At 35.7% G+C, this 21,395-nt stretch overlaps 1 protein-coding gene across 1 annotated transcript in view; it reads right to left on the bottom strand.

The window, feature by feature from the left end:
• Positions 1–1,561: 1,561 nt before the first annotated feature.
• Positions 1,562–21,395, bottom strand: part of LOC134213413 (uncharacterized) — a 391,718-nt gene continuing 371,884 nt past the window's right edge. The window contains exons 11-16 of the mRNA XM_062692452.1: positions 20,656–20,748; positions 20,160–20,311; positions 19,783–19,954; positions 19,491–19,721; positions 19,240–19,432; positions 1,562–2,736 (exon numbers count right to left, since the gene is read on the bottom strand). Coding sequence (XP_062548436.1) covers positions 2,631–2,736; positions 19,240–19,432; positions 19,491–19,721; positions 19,783–19,954; positions 20,160–20,311; positions 20,656–20,748 — 947 coding nt within the window. The 3' untranslated portion in view covers positions 1,562–2,630. The remainder of the gene's footprint in view (positions 2,737–19,239; positions 19,433–19,490; positions 19,722–19,782; positions 19,955–20,159; positions 20,312–20,655; positions 20,749–21,395) is intronic.

Raw genomic sequence — 21,395 nt, 5'->3', positions numbered from 1 at the left:
GATGAGTTGCTTCTACTTGCTTGTTGTTCAATTTTATTTCTTCCGCGTTCTCGAAGCTTAGTAGGCATACAAAATGTTAGTTAAGGTGAAATTTGAGGCAAATTGTGGAAAGCAATGTTTGTTTTCTTGATGAAATCACTGATTCTTATCGACTGTTTGAACCTTAATTTGTTGAATTGATGTTCATTTGAGGTTTCCCTGTGTTGGTACCACAGTTGTTTTAGAATATATGTAATATTTTACAAGATGTATGAACAGATTTCACGCTGGCTTGCGGCACATTCGCAAAATCATTAAAAACTATGCTGCCTTTGTACGCATTGTCCTATGCAGTGTTGTGAAATGTCATTGGCATCTATTTATAAAATTATTCATTTTTTTTTTTAAGAAGCTATGAGTTAATGAAGTACATATGTCTAACTTGTAACGCTGAGATGTTGCTGTAATTTTGTCTAAGAGGACAATACAGTAAATATGTAAGGCGTGAGGCGTGAGAGGCAAAATGACATTTAGATATCCCATCTTTCCTTTGATAATAAATTTCAGAAAATTATTGTAACTCTTTTATTGGAATGTCTTCACTTTCCATTTAATTCCACCAAGTCCAATAAAGTCCAATAAATCAAAAATATACTATAATTGATTAAATGGAAAGTACAAAACTCGTGACAGATGAATAAATTTCAATTATCTGTCAAAGTGATCCGCTTGTACATTTGAAATCTAATAACCATATTCAATATTTGCCTGGAAATTAGATGTCTGCTCCTTATGTAAATGTTTTTCGACCTCTATTTTAGTTATAGTTGTTTCTACCATTGGAACAAATTTACTCTATTTTGGATTTATTCATCAAAGTTATCATAGGACAATTATGCGTAGAAAAATATGTAATAAATCATCAATTTACCGAAATTTGGATAAATCTTCCGGTTAAAATACGAAATTTGGGAACAATATTGAAATTTTAATGACATTAAAAGGCAAGACAATTGAAGTGTGGAACATGAAATGGTAATATAAATCATTTGAAGAAATAATTTTAGAACACACCATCATTATTAAAGCGAAATTTTGAAGAAACAATATTAACACTTTTACGACAAATGCAATCTTGAAAGAGAACACAGAATTTATTGAGCTTACACAATTTATCCAGTCATATTTTATATACCGAACAAATTAATACAGATATCGACACTCAGCGAGTAATCAGCTCTCTTACTGATTGCACTTCGTCTCATCAGTTGCTTGGCAATGTAAGCACCAATATTTCCCTGCATGCTGTCAAATTTCCGAACAAAATGTTGCGTCCGATAACCGAGCGTATCACTGAAACTGTATTGATATTGGTACTGAATTTCTCTGTCCTCGTTAATACATCGCATTTTATGTTGCAAACCGCACAGTTTAATTTGATTCTGATAATGTGCCGTAGAGACCAGTTGACGTGAAATCTGTCGAATACCTTTTATGATGTTTGGGTGTATCTGATTCTAAAAAACTACTACTGAAGATAGAGATGCTGGGTTTCGAATATCGGAAATAATGCGTTATCCTGTTTTACTTTGTCTTAAGATGCCGCTCACTTATCAATTAGTAGAATAAATCAATATGATTTAATAAGTATTAAGTGTGGTTGTTACTTCATATGTTATACCATTCAAAAGTACTAGAAACTTGTTAAACGAGTTGTTCTTCATTGGATTAGAACCTACATTGTACAGCTAGTATACGCAAACATTAATTTCATTAACTTGTAAAAACGGGAACATCACCAAACCATTCGCGAGCCCGAATGGTGCTCTGTGAATGGGATTCTCTAGTTTAACCATACTTTGTGTGTCCCTCTGGAATCCATACAACCTAACAAAACCGAATCAACTAAAAGCTCCATAGCCCTTCCCGACTGTAATCGTTAATAATTTAGTTTAAAATAGAAGAAGCTGAAAGCGCGCTAAAACGATTGACCTATCATCATTTCCTAAGGTCTGACGACGGCATAACACAAAACAGAAGGATCCTACTCAACGTTGTTCAGTTAACAAATCTAGATATGGCTTTTTTGTCCTAAGTATCAACCTAATCGTTATGATTATTTCTACAAAACTGTATAAAACCTAATTGCTACTACGCACTACACGTATCAACTAAACTGGACGAAACTTGTTATCAACTTTATTCCAACAGCAACTGTTGCGCTTCCTCGTAGATTATCACACACAGATGTTCATTTGTGTCAGGATTCCCTGATCGTTCACACAAACATTCGTTTAATTCAAATATTACAACACTCATACAATTCTGGTTTTTTAAAGCTGATCCTGATCTTTCTAATATTGAACAATCATTCACGTTTGTATTTATTCGCATCACAAACGAACACACGACACTGTTTACACATTCTTCAATTGGGTTTCACTTAAATACTAGATGTCGAATAAACTGTAAGGTAAACAGACGTATCAATCAAAAGACAGAAGAGGGGAAATGGTTGGAAGATGGTTACACACAATTAGAGTTGATTGATATTTTGCTTTTCGTTAGGAAGAGTGTAATCCTGGGCAGTTACGAGTCTTAGATATTGCTGATACTGCTGCTGGTGCCGCTGGTACTTCTCCATAAGTTGTTCAGCCGTTGTTGTTCACGTGCTTCTGCACTTGATTCAGAATGTCGTTGCATTTCTCGTACATGCTGGTACTGTTGTTTAGGTTGATGCTGTCCCCGCCGATGTTTCTATAAAGTAAAAAATAAAAAATATATTCAAACAATCAAGTCGAATACTGCTTATGGTTTCATAGTTGACGTAACAATTATTCCTTTTTTCAGCGAAATTGACTTACTACGCGTTTACTATGGTAATTAAACCGCTTAGCTTCAATGCATTCACTACTTTGAATGCCTCAAAGACAAAGTACATGCTAGTGGGCGGAACCGAGCGCGACAGGGCCTGCATGGGAAGCAGTGTTACGATAGACGGGAATATATTCTAGGTGGTCGAGAAACTCGTCTACCATAGATCCTTGCTAATGGCTGATCATAACGTTAGTCGTGAAATACGAATGTTGGGCTTACTACGGGCTCCAGAAGAAACTGCAGTCAAAAAAGATTCACAACCGCATCAAATGTATAATGTACAGAACAGAATGCTCATAAAACAGGTGGTCCGCTATGGACATGTGACTTGGACCATGCTCGAGGAGGACTTGCAGTCACTCGGGGTACTAGAGAGACGCATCCTTAAGACCATCTTTGGTGGTGTGCAAGAAGACGGTGTGTGGTGGCAAAGAATGAACTACGAGCTCGCCCAGCTCTACGGCGAACCCAGTACCCAGTAGGTGGCTAAAGCTGGAAGGGTACGATGGGCAGGGCATGTTGCAAGACAGCCGGACAGAAACCCTGCAAAGATGGTGTTCGCTTCCGATCCGGCAGGAACCAAAAAGGCAGCGAGCGAGGTGGGCTGACCAGGTGCAGAATGACTTGGCGAGCGTGGGGAGCAACCGAAGATGAAGAGATGTGGCCTCGAATCGTGTATTGTGGCGTCAAATTGTTGATTCAGTGTTATCTGTTTAGGTGTAAGCTATTGCTTTTTTCACCGAAGGATAGACTATCGTGCAAATTTGCTGAAGTACTAAAACAAATGTTCGCACTACCATTGTATAGAAATTAGCTAGGTACCTAAAGCACAATCCAAAGCATTGTTCTTGCATCATTCGCCACAACACTCCAATTTTCATTTACTTAGTGACTGAGTAAAATTGCATTGCCGTCTCTTTTCTTTCCACGGAAATTTTACTCAATTTCCATCAAAAGCATGACTACTTATAGTTTTGAGTAGTCCTGCTTTTGATGAAAATTGAGTAAAATTTCCGTAGGAAGAAGAGAGAGGGAAATACAATTTTACTCTGTCACTGAATAGGGGGAAATTAATAAGGGATTTACACGACTCATCAGCCACATCGCCGCTAAAGCCACTTGTTTGGCTTTCAGTGGAGGAGAATTCCAGAAGAATTCCAGAAGACACGATCTTCAAAAATGTCCGAAATAAAGGAAAAATAAGCAGAATTGGAAACGGCGCAAAACGGAACGCAAATATATTTATTTGCAACGTTCGGTTCCCACCCACGATTCAAAGCATTCGTGTATCAATAGGCAAGTAACTTTGATTGTACTGAACTCGATCAACTTATTATTCCAATATCATAAAGTATTCAGCTAGTAACTCATTCCTGATGCAGAATTCCGAAATGTGTTGGATTTTTATTTATATTTTATTCATCGGACTGTGTTGTCTACATGAAATTCTTAAATCTAGTGGTGGTAAAACAATAAAAACATTAAAGACGGCACAGCAAGCGGTAGTATCTTACATGCTAAGACGAGACCTGCAAAGACGGCTTCTTTTTCCTTGTTTTGACACTTGTTCTTCTTTTCATCACAGTTGATCATCGATTCTCAACTGTTTCCTTGAGTGTTTCACCTAAATCACGGGTAGAATCTTCTGAGCGCAATAAAAGTGTTTGCAATTTACGGATTTATAATCTTATTTTTAAAGAGATTTTCCTATCGGGAATAAAACACGTATTCATAACTGTGCAATATTAAGCTGTCCGGCTATTCTAGAATACTTTTCAAAGTGAAAAAGTACTCGTAAAACAAAATCATACGGAATACTTTCTGAGGGATACCAATACTTTCACACAAAAAGGTGCTGGTTGCATCTGACAATTCGTGACAGCGCTTGCTGGTTGCAGATGAAGTTACATTTTTTCCTCTTTGCAAGTCCCGTCCCAGCTTAAGCGCATTTTACACCTCCCGTGAACGTGAACGTGAACAAACTGTTTTTCGATAATAACTTCTTGATACATACTCAAATCGTGAGGGAATCATGTTCAAATGAAAGGCAGATGCTACATTTAGTAGTGAGATGCATAAAAACATTAAAAATATCAATAATATCAGATTTATGAGCATTCCACGGTCATGCCTGTGAAATCATCGTGAAATCGTATCTGCGGTGAACTCACCTCAAGTGTAAACGCGACGGTGAACATGAACGTGGAGCTGTGGTGAATTCAAAAATACAAGGAGAAGAGACTGATTTTGATTGGGAGTTCACATCGACCGAGACTGTTTACTGTTCTCGTTGAATCGGTTTCGGGTGAGTTCCTGCTTTGTGTGTCGCTGTCGCCCTCGTATAGATTTGGTCGGAAGGAAACTAACTCAGTAGTTTCTCATAAATGAATTGTGTTTCTTTTTTATTATTTGGTAATATTATTTTTTCTTTTTAAATATTTTTTATTTTAATACTTCAATCATTCGTATATTCAATCGAAAAATTTCTATTTTCATAGATAGTTTACTTCATTCATAAAAAAATAAATTCATTATTTTTCTTTTTCTAGTTCCTTTACTCAATGTTCCATAATCATTTCCACAGTTATTATTTGATGTTTCTATTTCTGTGCCCGTCAATTGCATTGCTATCTGTCTTATATGGCAAGTACAAAGATACGCTATGTCCAGTGAGTTAAAAATACCCGAAGATCAAAAAAAATCCTTAAGGCCGCAACGAAAATCGAGAATACTCCACCTTTGCTGACAAGGCGAACCTGAAACCATTGTATTTATTATTTTATTTATTATTTTTTTATTTCATGATTTATATTAAATGTAATAGTTAATTTATATTTTATTAAATTATATTAATTTAAACGGGTCTCCAGTTAGCCTTGCGAGCAAAGGCGTAGGATTCCCAACCCAAATGGCGAGTTCGATTCTCGGTCCGACCTAGAATGTTTGCGGGTTGGAACATTATCGGCTCCCTTCCAGTGTATAGTGTATCCATTTTACTTGCCACACAAGATACATACTTATGCGATTGACAGAAATGCCAATAGAACACTAAGTTAAAGGTAAGCCAAGTTTCAGTGGAATGTAGAGCCAATGCACACTGCGAAAACCCGATTTCGAACTTTTCGAGCAATTTATAGAAGAAATCAAGGGCTTATTCGAAAGGGAATTTTCCAAGAAAATTCAGTGAGTGCTGTTTCATTGAACGTGGAACACTTCTGTATGTAGATATTGTGCATGTTTTGCCCCAATGTTCCATATATCACGAGTTTTCATATTTTTTGTCATTTTATCTTTAGGAAATTGCTCTAAAATTGTGTTCATCTCTTCACTGTGGATCCATAGAGGGGCACTAAAAGTTAGAATTTTTTGGAATTTAGGGGTCAAATAGGCATCAAAGTGCATTTTATGCGAACTTTCATGTATTCTGTAAAAATGAATCATATTTACAAATAATTGTTGATATAAATGTCCAAAAATGTTGTACAGATATTGATAAATGTTTGTGAAACAATAACTAAAGAACTAAATCATTTCGCAAATGTTTTGTTTTGTGATTTATTGGATAAAACACGATTTTTAAATACTTTTGAATAGAGCCGATGCGGAACATTTCCAAACCATACCCGATTGCACAACTAGACAAGAGTTATCATATTATTTGAGGGTCGATGTGACAATAGATAGGATGAGATCGGAAATATTCTTTTCTTATGCCTTTTCGCCCAAATTCCTCTATTAAATTATAACGCTCAGTAATTGTGAGTTAAAAAATTATGGAGTAATATTAATTCAATGATAATTTGTCAATTATACTATGAAAATAACAAATGTTCGTATATTCATTGAAAAAATTGATTCCAGGGGGTTTTCGAGGTCAAACAAGCTCAGAAGCTTATTTTATATTAAAAATAAATGCTCAAAAATGCGCTTTGATGATTATTTTTACCCAAAAATCACTTTAATTTCCTACTTTTACCAATAAAATATGCATAGTACTTTTGAGGATCCACGATGAAGAGGAAAATACAATTTTAGTACAATATTTTATAGATAAAAGGCCGAAAAAATGAAAAATTTTGATTTATGGGACATTGAAGTAAAACGAGCTCAATAACTACATACAGTACTATCCCGCGTCTATAAAAAATCACTCACCGAATTTCTTTGAAAATTTCCTTTTGAATAAGCCCTTATTCTCCTCTGTGTCCCCTATAATTCAATACATTCAATGAAATATATGATTATTCGTTATTTTCATTATATCATTGGCAAATATCATTTGAATTAATAGTATTGTCAGTTCCGCTGGTAACAAAACGCATCGATCACTTTGTTGCACCTTTAAAATCGTCGCCAATATCTTTAATGTAAATGTGTGTTAATGCAAAGCCAAATCATTAAAACATGCAAAAAAAAGTACTCAATTTCTGGAAATAATCTGATTATTGAAATCAAACAATTTTGTTCCCAGTTGATCTAACAGATCTTATGGCCATGTTTGCTGGCGACGATTTCTGCGGCAATTTGCTTTGCGACGATCTTAAATCGACGCGGCCGAAAAATTCAAATAAAATGCATATTGACGCTTATTAAACATCAAAATCCCTTCAATTTTCAACTTTTACCAGCAAAATATATGTAGGGTAAAACGACCTATTATGGAGAGGTCAAGCACCGTATCAAAACAAAACTGATTTCAAAAATTCTTTAAAAATTACCTGTTGGTCTTTTTCCACATTGCAGTAGTCGAATAGGTTGCTCATTAACTATAGTTTCGTAAATATTACGTCAATTGTGCTTAACTTATGTTGTTTTGTTTTTATCACAAGAAAAACAAACTACCGCAATAATAGGACGCAGTTGCCTATCGTTGCGACATTTTTCCAAGGTCAGTCCTATTGTTGCGGTATTGCATGTAATTCTTATGGAAATCGATACCACAACAATAGGACCTTAGCACTATCGCAATAATAGGCTCAAAGGATTCGATTTTTTAATGAAAAATGTTGATTTTCATAATTTTGAACGGAATTTTGTCAAATAAAAGCTGTTCTAGTCGTTAATTCGATGAGTTTTAGCGTATCCACAATTGTTTTTAATGCTATTATATCCAGAATGGACTATTTAAACACTATCGCAACATTAGGATATACCACAACAATAGGACGTTTTACTCTTCTGTCGATCCACAGTGAAGAGATAACAAAATTAAGAGCAATGTCCTAAAGACAAAATGACAAAAATATGTAAACTCGTGATGTATGGGATATTGGGGCAAAGCGAGCCTCATAACTACATACAGAAGTATTCCACGTCCTTGATTCTTAAATTCTTTGGAAAATTCCCTTTTGAATAAGCGCTTCATCTCTTCTGTAAGTTGTCCGTAAAAAAAGTTATTATTTTTTCCTCTTTTGAAACCTTGTGTGCAATGAAGGAAAAATATCATTTTTTTTCGTGTGTTTTTACAACACCATTATTATTGTTCATTAATTATAATTTGTACATTTGCTTATTTATTGAGTCGCTGATTTACTAGTATTTACTGCTCATAAAAGCATAAATTTCCCATATAGATAGCAAATCTTGTAAATATTGGACAGTTATGCTTGCATCGGAAGTTTAGTAATTTTTTAATTATTAATTGATTAATCCATCTTTTGTTTTTCCTCCATTTATTAATTTATTATTTCATTGATTTATGATTTTATTAATTTGTTTATTTATCAATTTGCTAATTTAATAATTTATTAATATAAGTTTAAAAACTTATTTATTATGAAATATATATTTATAATTCTACTATTTAATTTTTTATTATTGTATTATATTTATTATTTATTATTTTTTATTGATTCAATAATTTATTAATTTATTTATTTCTGAATTTATTAATCTAAAAATTTATCAATTTATTAGCTTTTCAAATCAATAATTTTGTAATTTAATCGATTGTTCATTTTTTAATTTATCAACCCATTAATTTCAAGTTATTTATTTATTTATTGATTCATTTGTTTATTCAAAGTCTTAGCTATATTAGTTATAAATGCTTGGGCATACTTTTTCTACTTTGCCTATTAGGCTACTGCTGAATCATTTGATATGCTTCTGAAATGCTTGCGCATCGTCTCTGTCGTTCACGGTGAACAGTTTTTCAGAATGCTTTTGCCATTCGAACGTGAACGAGCTCCGTGGAATTTTTTTACCTGAATTCACCAGAGAAAGCTTCTCTCCTCTCTGATATTTACACCATTTACGCTATATCCACCACAGCTATACAGAGAGAATGAAGAATCTAACAAGATGTGTAGATTGCCTCTCTGACGTTTTCATCCTGTCTGTCAGTCCGCCCTTGCTTTTTTTTGTACACACATGCTCGTATGCTCTTTGCGTTATGACAGTCCACGAGGTACAAATATTAATAATAATTATTATTCAAAATGTTTGTGATTAGGTATAGGGTATCTGTTCCATTAATAATAACATGCTCCTATATCAATAACATTCGCGAAACAGGCAATTTAGGCTCAATTTGTGTCGTGTTTTGTTGTAATCCTGCTGCTGAAAAAATCACAAAAATGAAAAAAAAAACAATTTGCGCACCGATTCTTGGTTTTCGAATGGTATTGATTTGGGTACATGGTATGAATTCAAGGAGCAGTTGCCCTATATGAATTTATTAAATAAAGGTGTTTATTTGAAAATCAAAAAACATGAGTTCCATGAAAACTCAAGAAAGTGACTTATTGTGACTTATTTACATAACTTAGATAATGACTATCAACAAAATCTTAGCACAGCAAAAGTTATTAAATGCATATTTAGACTTTCGATAGTAAGCACAACAATTATATACGATACGATATGTGATCAATTGAATTTTATACACCAAAACTTGAGCAAAAATTGGGATTTTTTATTGGCGAGCTCTGGTCAAATATTCAAACATTAATTAACACTATTCGAACAAATGAATAATAAATTAAAAAAAAAATGTGATAAAGAAAAGTATTTAACAAATGTAAGCCAAAAGAGAAAGCTAAAAATTATATCTAGCAAAAGTAAAAAAAAAAAATATTTCCTCATCAAATTTAACTTGTTACTGTCATGTCAAAATCAATCGTTCTGTTATGTCAAAATCAATCGTTCAAATGGGATAGAAGTCGCTAGATATTGAGCACTAGAATGAGTCACTAGAATTTGAAGAAATTACTTCTCTTTTCGTACATTCGTATTTCTTGTGATCATGTGAATTACATGCTTCGTGGGTAGGTTTACCAGAACTACTCAAACTCGCTAGAGTTAAATAAAACCATCATCGACAAAACGCTGCGTTCGCATCATCACGAGTTCGTGAGTGATTACTTTCCATCTCATCTCATTTATTTTTATTTCCGTATCTCTCTGTTCAGTAGATTTGCTTCTTGCAACATTACAAATTGCTTCATATTTCAATTGCATTATCAATTTATTTATCTAATATTAGGCCGATACAAATATTTAAAACCAATTATTTCTCTTCCCTCCTCGTTTTTATTTTGCCCAAAAATTATATTTTGAGGGGGCAACAAAAAAAAATTCGGCAATTTTGAGGATTTTCAAAATATTCTTTAACAAATCCGAGGAGTTTTATTGATTTTTTTTTCCATTTTAATGTTTATTTTTTATTATCTCCCCTTAACCTTTCGACGACCAGTAGGACATAATTTAAATGAAATATTTGTAACGGCCTTATTTCATTCAACGAATATTTGATACATTAATATTTATACATTTCGAAGAAAATCATTAAAAATATAGACCAACATTCTTGTACATAGAAAAATCTAGCAATTCTGTATGGCCCAATTTGTTTATACATTTTGTAATGATCCTGTACAGAATTATATAGATAATTTAACAAAATGTGTTGTTCTCTCCTTTGATGCATACCAGTCGAAAGATAATGTTTGGATTCAGGTTAATTGACCACCGGAACTTGTTAATTCGGGACCCTCCTTAGCCGTGCGGTAAGACGCGCGGCTACAAAGCAAGACCATGCTGAGGGTGGCTGGGTTCGATTCCCGGTGCCGGTCTAGGCAATTTTCGGATTGGAAATTGTCTCGACTTCCCTGGGCATAAAAGTATCATCGTGTTAGCCTCATGATATACGAATGCAAAAATGGTAACTTGGCTTAGAAACCTCGCAGCTAATAACTGTGGAAGTGCTTAATGAACACTAAGCTGCGAGGCGGCTCTGTCCCAGTGTGGGGATGTAATGCCCATAAGAAGAAGAAGAAGAAGAACTTGTTAATTCAACTTTGAACGGTGCAAAATGTATACATTTGATAGCACAGTTGAAAATTTGCCATTAAAAAATCATTAAGTATATGTAACTACTGACTTTTCATAACAAAATTCCCGAATATTTCAACGAAAATTAGGATTAAAATTAAAAAACTTGATCAACATCGTTCCTTAGATTACCCACTCAAATAATTCATATACATATATGCGACAATATGTTTCATTTTTATTTTCTTCGTTTACTACTGCACACTTACTTGCTGCCTGCATTCGTGGGCAATAATTCAACACTTCCAACTAGACTCGATTGTCCACGACGATGTTCACGGTGAAATTATCGCTCTTTCTCACCTCTTGTTCATGTTCATGTTCACGGGAGGTGTACAGAGGGCTTTACATGCATTCATCGCTCATCGGACACTTCGTTGAAACGATGGAACATGGCGACAATGGAACTGTTAGTGGCTTGTGGCTCCTCGTGTAGCAGCGCTCGCGCTCGAAGCGTCCGGACAGGTGCGTACAAACTGATCCTCGACAGCAACTCAGGAGCATCGGCAATATAAACACACTGAGCCACATTCCTCCGCTTGGCTAGAGCATCCAACCCGAGTAGACGACAGCGATCAGCGTAAGCAGGCAAGTTCAACGGGTCATTCCATGGAAGGTGACGCAAAGCATATCCGACGAATCTTCGAACCGGTCACTCCATACAGCCTGGTAAGGATTCCAAATAACAGATGCAAACTCTAGTATTGAGCGTACCAGAGAGCAGTACAGTGCTTTGAAACACAACGGATCTCATTGGAGATTTTAAACATGACAAGCTGGCGATTGGCTCTATCGATGGTATTTGAGAAGCGGCGGCTATAGGAAAGCTTTTCATCCAAAACAACTCCTAGGTCTTTAACATGATCAACCCGTTAAAGTTGAGAACCAGCAATACTGTAGTTAAACTGGATGAAATTAGTTGTTCGTCGGAAACTTATGACACAGCACTTCGGAATGCTCAGAAATGCTCATATTCCGAGTACACCAGTCATGGAAGATTTCGAGAAGGTTCTGTAGCTCATAGCAGTCAATGAGGTCTCGGACAACTACATACATTTTAAGGTCATCGGCAAACAACAGCAGCATACCTCCACGTTGCAGTATAAGGGTTACATCGTTTATGAAAAGCGAGAACAGAAATGGTCCAAGGGTGCTACCCGAGCAAAGCTTGAGAGCAAATCGATAACTGATTTTGTTGTTGTGGAATTGCCTAATTTTGATAACTCAGGTTGATATCCTTTTGGTCGTTTTAACGGTTAAAAGATCAAAATCTACAGCAGAAAAATCTTACTGTGACATCAAATCGAAAACTATTCCTGCTATCGATGAGAGCAAATCGAAAACTAATTTTGATATTGGTTCTGATGTCAAAATTAGTACACAGTGTGCTGTCAGACCATACAATTTTAAAATCTACAGCAAAATGAGATCAAAATATGTAATCAATCATGATGATTCATATTTGAAAACAAATTATGATTTCGATTTGATGTCAAAATCAAAATATGTTTTCTATATGCTCTCAATATGTTTTCAGACTTTGCTCGGGTACCTTGTGGAACTCCAGAAAGGTTCGAGAAACAGTCGGACGAATTGTTTCCAATACTTACCGACATTTGGCGTCCAACTAGATATGATCTGAGCCAGGTGCATAAAGCAAAGAACCTGAGCATAGTCTGAAAACATATTGAGAGCATATAGAAAACATATTTTGATTTTGACATCAAATCGAAATCATAATTTGTTTTCAAATATGAATCATCATGATTGATTACATATTTTGATCTCATTTTGCTGTAGATTTCTAAATCAGAACCAATACCCGAGCAAAGCTTGAGAGCAAATCGATAACTAATTCTGTTGTTGTGAAATCGACTAATTTTGATAACTCAGGTTGATATCCTTTTGGTCGTTTTAACGGTTAAAAGATCAAAATCTACAGCAGAAAAATCTTACTGTGACATCAAATCGAAAACTATTCCTGCTATCGATGAGAGCAAATCGAAAACTAATTTTGATATTGGTTCTGATGTCAAAATTAGTACACAGTGTGCTGTCAGACCATACAATTTTAAAATCTACAGCAAAATGAGATCAAAATATGTAATCAATCATGATGATTCATATTTGAAAACAAATTATGATTTCGATTTGATGTCAAAATCAAAATATGTTTTCTATATGCTCTCAATATGTTTTCAGACTTTGCTCGGGTACCTTGTGGAACTCCAGAAAGGTTCGAGAAACAGTCGGACGAATTGTTTCCAATACTTACCGACATTTGGCGTCCAACTAGATATGATCTGAGCCAGGTGCATAAAGCAAAAGAACCCGAGCATAGTCTGAAAACATATTGAGAGCATATAGAAAACATATTTTGATTTTGACATCAAATCGAAATCATAATTTGTTTTCAAATATGAATCATCATGATTGATTACATATTTTGATCTCATTTTGCTGTAGATTTCTAAATCAGAACCAATACCCGAGCAAAGCTTGAGAGCAAATCGATAACTAATTCTGTTGTTGTGAAATCGACTAATTTTGATAACTCAGGTTGATATCCTTTTGGTCGTTTTAACGGTTAAAAGATCAAAATCTACAGCAGAAAAATCTTACTGTGACATCAAATCGAAAACTATTCCTGCTATCGATGAGAGCAAATCGAAAACTAATTTTGATATTGGTTCCGATAACAAAATAAGTACACAGTTTGATGTCAGATCATACAATTTAGAAATCAACAGCAAAATGAGATCAAAATATGTAATCAGTCATGATGATTCTTATTTGAAAACAAATTATGATTTCAATTTGATATCAATATCAAAATATGTTTTCTATATGCTCTCATTATGTTTTCAGACTTTGCTCGGGTATCTAAATCAGAACCAATATCAAAATTAGTTTTCGATTTGCTCTCATCGATAGCAGGAATAGTTTTCGATTTGATGTCACAGTATGATTTTTCTGCTGTAGATTTTGATCTTTTAACCGTTAAAACGACCAAAAGGATATCAACCTGAGTTATCAAAATTAGGCAATTTCACAACAACAAAATCAGTTATCGATTTGCTCTCAAGCTTTGCTCGGGAACAGTCCATTTTTTCTAGTTTTGCTAGCAGCAAGTCATGACAAACTTTATCGAAGGCATGGTGGACTTCTAGAGCTATATTCCCTCTACAATTTTGCCTAACAGTACATTAGCCTATTTCTAATATTTACAGCGTAAAACGCTAGTATCACCCAATATACTAAATGATAATAACACTTATTATCATTTAGCATATTAAGTGAAACTAGCGTTCCACCCAATAAATCTTAGACCTAGAGCAATGTACGGTTTAATTAATTTCCACTCCATAATTAATTTCCACTGGCTTATACCCGGAATATAGGCAATTAACTTTTTCGTAGGTACTGATTCGTGTATCGTAAGATATAGCGCCGGTGGAAAAGTGAGACGAAGTTCAAGAATTACACACAGTCCTTGTCAGGACTAAAATTATTCATCCAAAAAGAGGTATTTACCGTTGGAAAAAATGTACTCCCAGACAAACAGACTATTCGACTTAAGTTTTCGAATTTATCCATTTAAACGACAATGACGAACTTGAAAAGTACCTTTATTTTCGATAATGCGTCTTTTCAAACACTAAAGCTGCTAAACGAAATGTTCTACTAAGTTGGCGTCTTCACCGATTTGGTTGTCGTCTAACTGCAACCAAACGCTTGTCGGAACTTTGCATTGAAATTTCACTTCGCAACTCGATGACTTTTCGCTAAAACGCTGTCATTTGTAATCAATTTTCACAGCATCGCCATACGCCACCGGTGACGCGTAATAGCAACATACGCCATTTTTGTAATCAACTTATTCATATAAAATGCTGGTTCGTTGTGGTTCCGCTGTGTCCACTCTGTATGAAATCTTGTTCGAACTGAGGATTAAATCCAACGGTTTTCGATTTTCGCAATCGCAAAGTGTACCCCAATAAAGAAAATACAGACGTAGTCCAACGTCAAAATACAAGGTCATTTCACTCCAGTCGAAAATAGCCAGTTGAAAGAAGTCGAGATTCAACAAATCTCGGGTACTTATTCAAAAAGACGTATGTGATTTTGTAAACAAAGATTCAAACGTCGATTTGTCCGATCTGATGGCACTCCCACGCAAACCAACACCACTAACAGGTAGCCGAAGCCTCCCCCTATCTGTCTATGGTAATGGTTTGCGTGGGAGTGTCATCAGATTGGACAAATCGACGTTTGAATCTTTGTTTACAAAATCACATACGTCCTTTCGAATAATTACCCGAGAAATACCAATCAACCATGAAAGCTGCCCCCGAAGCCTGCCCAATGTATGATGACTGCACTGAAGGAAATTAAAACGACGACGACGAAGGATTGGACGTCAGAAGTCGGTCTTCTCCTAGTACCAGCAAAGAAATTTTAGAACTTGCTCTTGCGTACCGATCCACAATCAGATCCTTGCGGGATAGTCTGGTGTGGACACCGGTCCGCCTCGCACACGGGCAAACTATCATTTCTTGTCCTGTTGGCTATTAGGTAGCAATAAACTCAGACGATTGCATATTAAGGTCACTCCTGACGGAATCCAATTTTCAAAGTACTCGCGTTTTCAAGGGCACACCATTCAATACGGAAGCAACGCATAACTGTCATTTTTATTTTTTCACGCATGCTGCGACGCAGCACAGCTGAAAAAATAAAAATGACAGTTGTGAGAATCGTGTAGGGTAAAATGCCCAATAGTGGAACCCCTAGTAGCGGAATTTTGCTCTTCCTGTCGAAAGGAGTAGATATTTTCAACATATTTATTCTGTTTGATATCTAACAACAAGTTCTGCATCCCCCCTCCACGATACATACATAAAACACTCAAATACACGGCGTTATTCGTTAAAATTTACATTTTAAAGTCTGACTGAATTCGCCCTATAGTAGACCCCCTGGGGGTCCATAATAGGAAATTGCTTCCCTATAGTCGACACTTCATTTGATTTTCATGTTCCGTTTCGGGATGTTCTGCTTCCCTATTATGGACCCCGCAAAATATTCCTATAATGGACAGTCTCGTGTTAATTTTTTATAGAATTGTAAAAAATCATCTAATTTTACTTTCCATAGCATTTCCAATGCATGTAATCAAATCATAGAACTGTAAGGTAGGTTCTCCCGATGGAATTTTAAAGCAAAATGTTTACATTGAGCTGTAATACTGCAAAAATGGCTTGAAGGTCCACTATTGGTTGGGGGTCTACTATTGGGCACTTTACCCTATGATTCGACTCGCTATTTGCATTATTGCATGGTTTTTACGAGTTCTTCTTTGTTGAATGCAATGAATAAATTTTCTTTGATTAAAACAATGAATAATTAACCTTTATGTAAACAAAAAATACGCTTTGATTAGGTATTTTTGGTGCGAATTCCTTTTTTTTGGCGAGTAAATGAAACGATGCGATTTTGATTGACAAACTCAAGCGCGATGCTTTCCCTGCAGAATCGCAAGTGGGTTTGTTCGCGTATGAGGCTTCAATTATAAAGATATGAGTATGATTCTACCAACACTGATGACCGATTATGATACTAAAAGTTATGAGCAGAACGGATGCAGGCGTGACATCCAAAAACCAACCGCCACATTAAATTTAACAATCAAACTTCCAAACAACCAAGTAGGTAACTTGCCTATGATTTTATTTGATATGCAGAGAGATTTTTATTGAGGTGAATTGCCGCCAAATCCACAACAACACAACAACGTATTTCTCACTTTGTTTGTACTATTTCGCATTTTTTATATTAGTTTGCGAATATTAGTGGATAACTGAATAGAGTTACTCCATTTCTACATAGACTACAATCAAAAGGGTCGCTACCTCGGTCGAAAAAACGCTACATTGTTTGGGCGGCGGGACCGGAAACGCCCACATCAACGGTGGCGACCGAAAACAATATTTTAGCCATGTTGTTGTTGTTTTTTTAAACTTTATTAATATTAGCCATGGTGTAGATTTGCAGTACTCACCTACTTCTACTAGTTGGCTGGAAAGTGATGCTTCATTTGACATGAAAATTTCAATTATTCGATTTGGTGTGTTCGTAAAATTGGTAGTAATTTATAATTTTAGTTTTTAATTATTAGATAAATTAGATGTTATTAGATAAATTGGGACATTGCATCTGAATAGTTAAAGATAAGACCTTCGTGCCATACGTTGTCAAAGGCTTTCTCTACATCTAATAATACCATAGCTGTCGACTTGGCGACGGATTTGTTCCTCCTTATGAATTTAGCAACTCCTTGTAACTGATGTGAAGTGGAATGTTCCTTTCTAAAACCAAACTGTTTATTTGAGAGAATTCTATTAGTGTGCTCTAATAGACGGTTGAGCATATTTTTTTCGAAAATTTTACATTACATTTTTGTAAATCCATACACTTATTAAGAATTGCGGTTAGGTGAACTAAACTACGATAACTTAGGTGTTTTATAACAATGTTAGACATGCAATCGTATCCTGGAGCTTTCATATTTTTTGAGTTTTTGAGGGTTGAATAAATCTCTCCCGTCGTTATCTTTTTGTTATCAGGTACCCTTTTGTTATCAGGTACTCAGGCGACCCTTTTGATTGCAGTCTCGAAACGGAGTAACTCTATTCAGTTATCCACTAATATTCGCAAACTAATATAAAAAAAACGCGTAATAGAGCAAATAAAGTGAGAAATATTTAAATCTTGGCCTAAAACCGAAGATCCGAACGTAAATTTCCCATTTTTTTGTTTTTTATAATTGTATGATTGCAGTGCGATGTGTGCAACGAGCCAATGATGTGGTGATGTGGAGAAGCACGCCTGCAAATACATTTTCACCAACATGTTGTGGATTTGGCGGCAATTCACCTTAATAAAAATCTCTCTGGATATCAAATAAAATCATAGGCAAGTTACTTACTTAGTTGTTTGGAAGTTTGATTTGTTAAATTTAATGTGGCGGTTGGTGTTTGGATGTCACGCCTGCATCCGTTCTGCTCATAACTTTTAGTATCATAAGCGGTCATCAGTGTTGGTAGAATCATTCTCATATCTTAATAATTGAAGCCTCATGCGCGAGCAAACTCGCTTGCGATTCTACAGGGAAAGCATCGCGCTTGAGTTTGTCAAACAAAATCGCATCGTTTCATTTACTCGCCAAAAAAAGAAGAATTCGCACCAAAAATACCCAATCAAAGCGTATTTTCTGTTTACATAAGGGTTAACTATTCATTGTTTTAATCAAAGAAAATTGATTCATTGCATTCAACAAAGAAGAACTCGTTAAAAGCATGCAATAATACAAATAGCGAGTCGAATCATACACGATTCCCTGGGCCATATAAATATCTGATGAAAATTTGAGATTCTCCCAACACTGGTGGACATTATTCCTCATGCTTATCATTAATGTAAAAGATAATCAAAAATGGATACAGCCTGGAGAAAATACCATCCTCGATCTCAATGTTGAGTAAGGTATCTCTGCTCTACTAAACTCAAGAGAGCAAAAAAAAAATTTGGGATTATGAAGGATTTAAAAAAACAAGTTTCGATACTATCTTCACAGTCTCTGTGTTGATCTGCGGTGTGAGTAGTGGGTTGAATGCCCGCCTGGGTCTATGAGGGCGGACGCAGTCTCAAATTGAGTACAATATGGCAAATCTGAGGTGTTCATAGTAGATTGAGCATTCGTCTGAGGCCACAAAGGCGGACCCAGTATCAAATTGAGTACAATATGGCTGATCAGAGGCGTTCATAGCAGATTAAGCACTCGTCTGAGGCGATAAGGGCGGATGCAGCATATTCTAAGCTCCTTCTCTTTGCTTCCCTTCAAGGGATATAACCATAAAAGTATTTATATGATTTATTGTAAAATTCGACTAACCGCGACCCCACAAAAAACACTGGATTGCTATGTACTATAGTCACATTCCGCAAGGAATTATCAATTAAACGATAGAGTTTAAAAAAAATACATACCGATTCGTAACCTTTGTCAGCATATTCTGCGTCATGATGACTGCATTCTCCAGCTCCTTGATCATGAGAGAGTTGTTCCGTCCACTTCCACCGCCGGACTCATCGTTGGACTTTAACCGCTGATGCAGCTGAATAACCGAGGTCGTTGTTTGTACCAGTTGATTGATAATGTTGGAACACAGTTGATTCGTTACTACAAAGAAATAATGTTAACTTATTTTCGTTTTAAACCAAAACATTTGTTTTCCTACGGTCGGCATTATCCAAATCACCGTCCTTGATCATCGTCTCCATCTCCATATTGGAAGAGGGAGTCGTTTTCTTCGCATTCAAGCTGGCATTCACGTTCGCTATCCGCTTATGTTCCAGAGCGATACTTCGCGGCCGTGGAGGTACGGCCGGTTTCTGCGTCACCGTGCTGACCGTGCTGGTAGGCGATTCCTCCGAGCTGGACTCATCCTGCGCCGCTGAGGCGATGTTCACTACAGTTCAGAGAGAAAACGTTTGTATAACTATTTTAGGGAAAAAAATGGTTAAGATTACCACTACTGTAGGCACTCTGGAGGCCCTTCCGTCGATTGATGATTCCGGCTGCACTGCGGGGATTGACGTACTTTCCGCCCTTTTCGTTGTTGGTACCATTGACTTTGTTTTGGGAACTGATTGTTGGTTTCATCAGACCACCCCGGGTCGGTGGTTCGGGTTCAGAGTCACTCTGTGAATTGTTACAACGTAATTTTACAAAACAGGCCTAACAATGCGAAATTGTTTGAATATCGATTTTTTTCATTTTTCATAATATATATTATATATTATTACAAAAATGATAATTGGTCCTTTAAATTGACATATTTGAATGAGTTGAGCAGATGAATTGAAGACAATTACGAAAGTATTTACGAATCAGAAAAATGACTTACCGCTTGATTCAGCATGCCAACGGAGACACTCCGTACTCCCATTCCAGATGAAAGGGAAGCGCCTCCTTTACCAACCGACGATGTACTTCGCTTCGGGACATTTCGCTGCTGAACCGACCCACGACTACTTGGCACTGGCTTGTAGTTGGTAGCTAATCGAAATAGAATATAAAGATTAATGATTGTGAACTCAATCGAACGTAGAAAACCTTTTGATTTTGTAGAGTCAACAAGCCAAACAAAATAAGCTATCAGGATTAGAATTATTCAATCACTCCAAACGAAAACTTCAGTTTATGAGAAGTAAATAACTGAAAATCAGCTGAGATCTAATATTTCGCTTGTTTAACTAAATAAATTGTAAACTCAAAGCAACCCTAATCTTAAACCTGAGCGTGGCCCTTACAAACTTGAAGCCTTTTTTTATATTATAATATTCACTTAGAAATAAATAGCTTGAGATAATTCTGAAATTGAATATCATTCATAGTTTTACCTTTTCCCATACTCAAATCACTAAGCGAGCAAGCACGTCTAATCGATGACTCATCACTATCGTGCGCAGAGATTAAGCTTCGGGGATTACCGCCTACAAACGCCGGAGAAAAAAGAAGACGAAGAACAGGGTTTTTGGAGCATGGAGCAAGGATCATTTGGTTTCATCATCATTCGAATTGGTTTGATTTTGGAAGAGAGATAAGTTTTGGTAGTTTAGTTACGGATTGTTAACACATTTGATAATATTTGAGAGAACAGGTATGTATAAATATATAAACAACTAATTTTGAACATATTTTAGTTACAGGCAACTACTTTATAGAGAAAAGTTTATAGAAACAGATTCTAATTTTGGGGAATGCTAATGGATTTATGATAAATATATTGGAAGATTCTACTAGTAAAAGATAGTTGTAACTCAAGAACGAGTATGGACGAGAGTTCGAATTGCCGATTCAGGGATAACAATTGGTACTAAGCATGCCAATTTAACAGCAGGAAACGATGATAATGAAGTTAGATGACAACTCTAAAGGATATTAGAGCAATTGAAGCAACGCAGAGAAAATGTGAATTTCTTTAGCCGATAATCATATAAAAAAGAAATTGTTCTGATCAATTTTCAAACTTCTGTTAGAATTGATTTCACAATAAAATTTACTAATAATGCTGTCTAAACAAAGCAGAAGTTAAATAGAGTCCGCCCATGATCGCATATTTATAACACTTGTCTTTTGG

This window comes from Armigeres subalbatus, chromosome 2 (assembly GCF_024139115.2).
Source record: "Armigeres subalbatus isolate Guangzhou_Male chromosome 2, GZ_Asu_2, whole genome shotgun sequence".
NCBI classification, from domain to species: domain Eukaryota; kingdom Metazoa; phylum Arthropoda; class Insecta; order Diptera; family Culicidae; genus Armigeres; species Armigeres subalbatus.
This window is presented reverse-complemented; position numbering and strand designations above follow the sequence as displayed.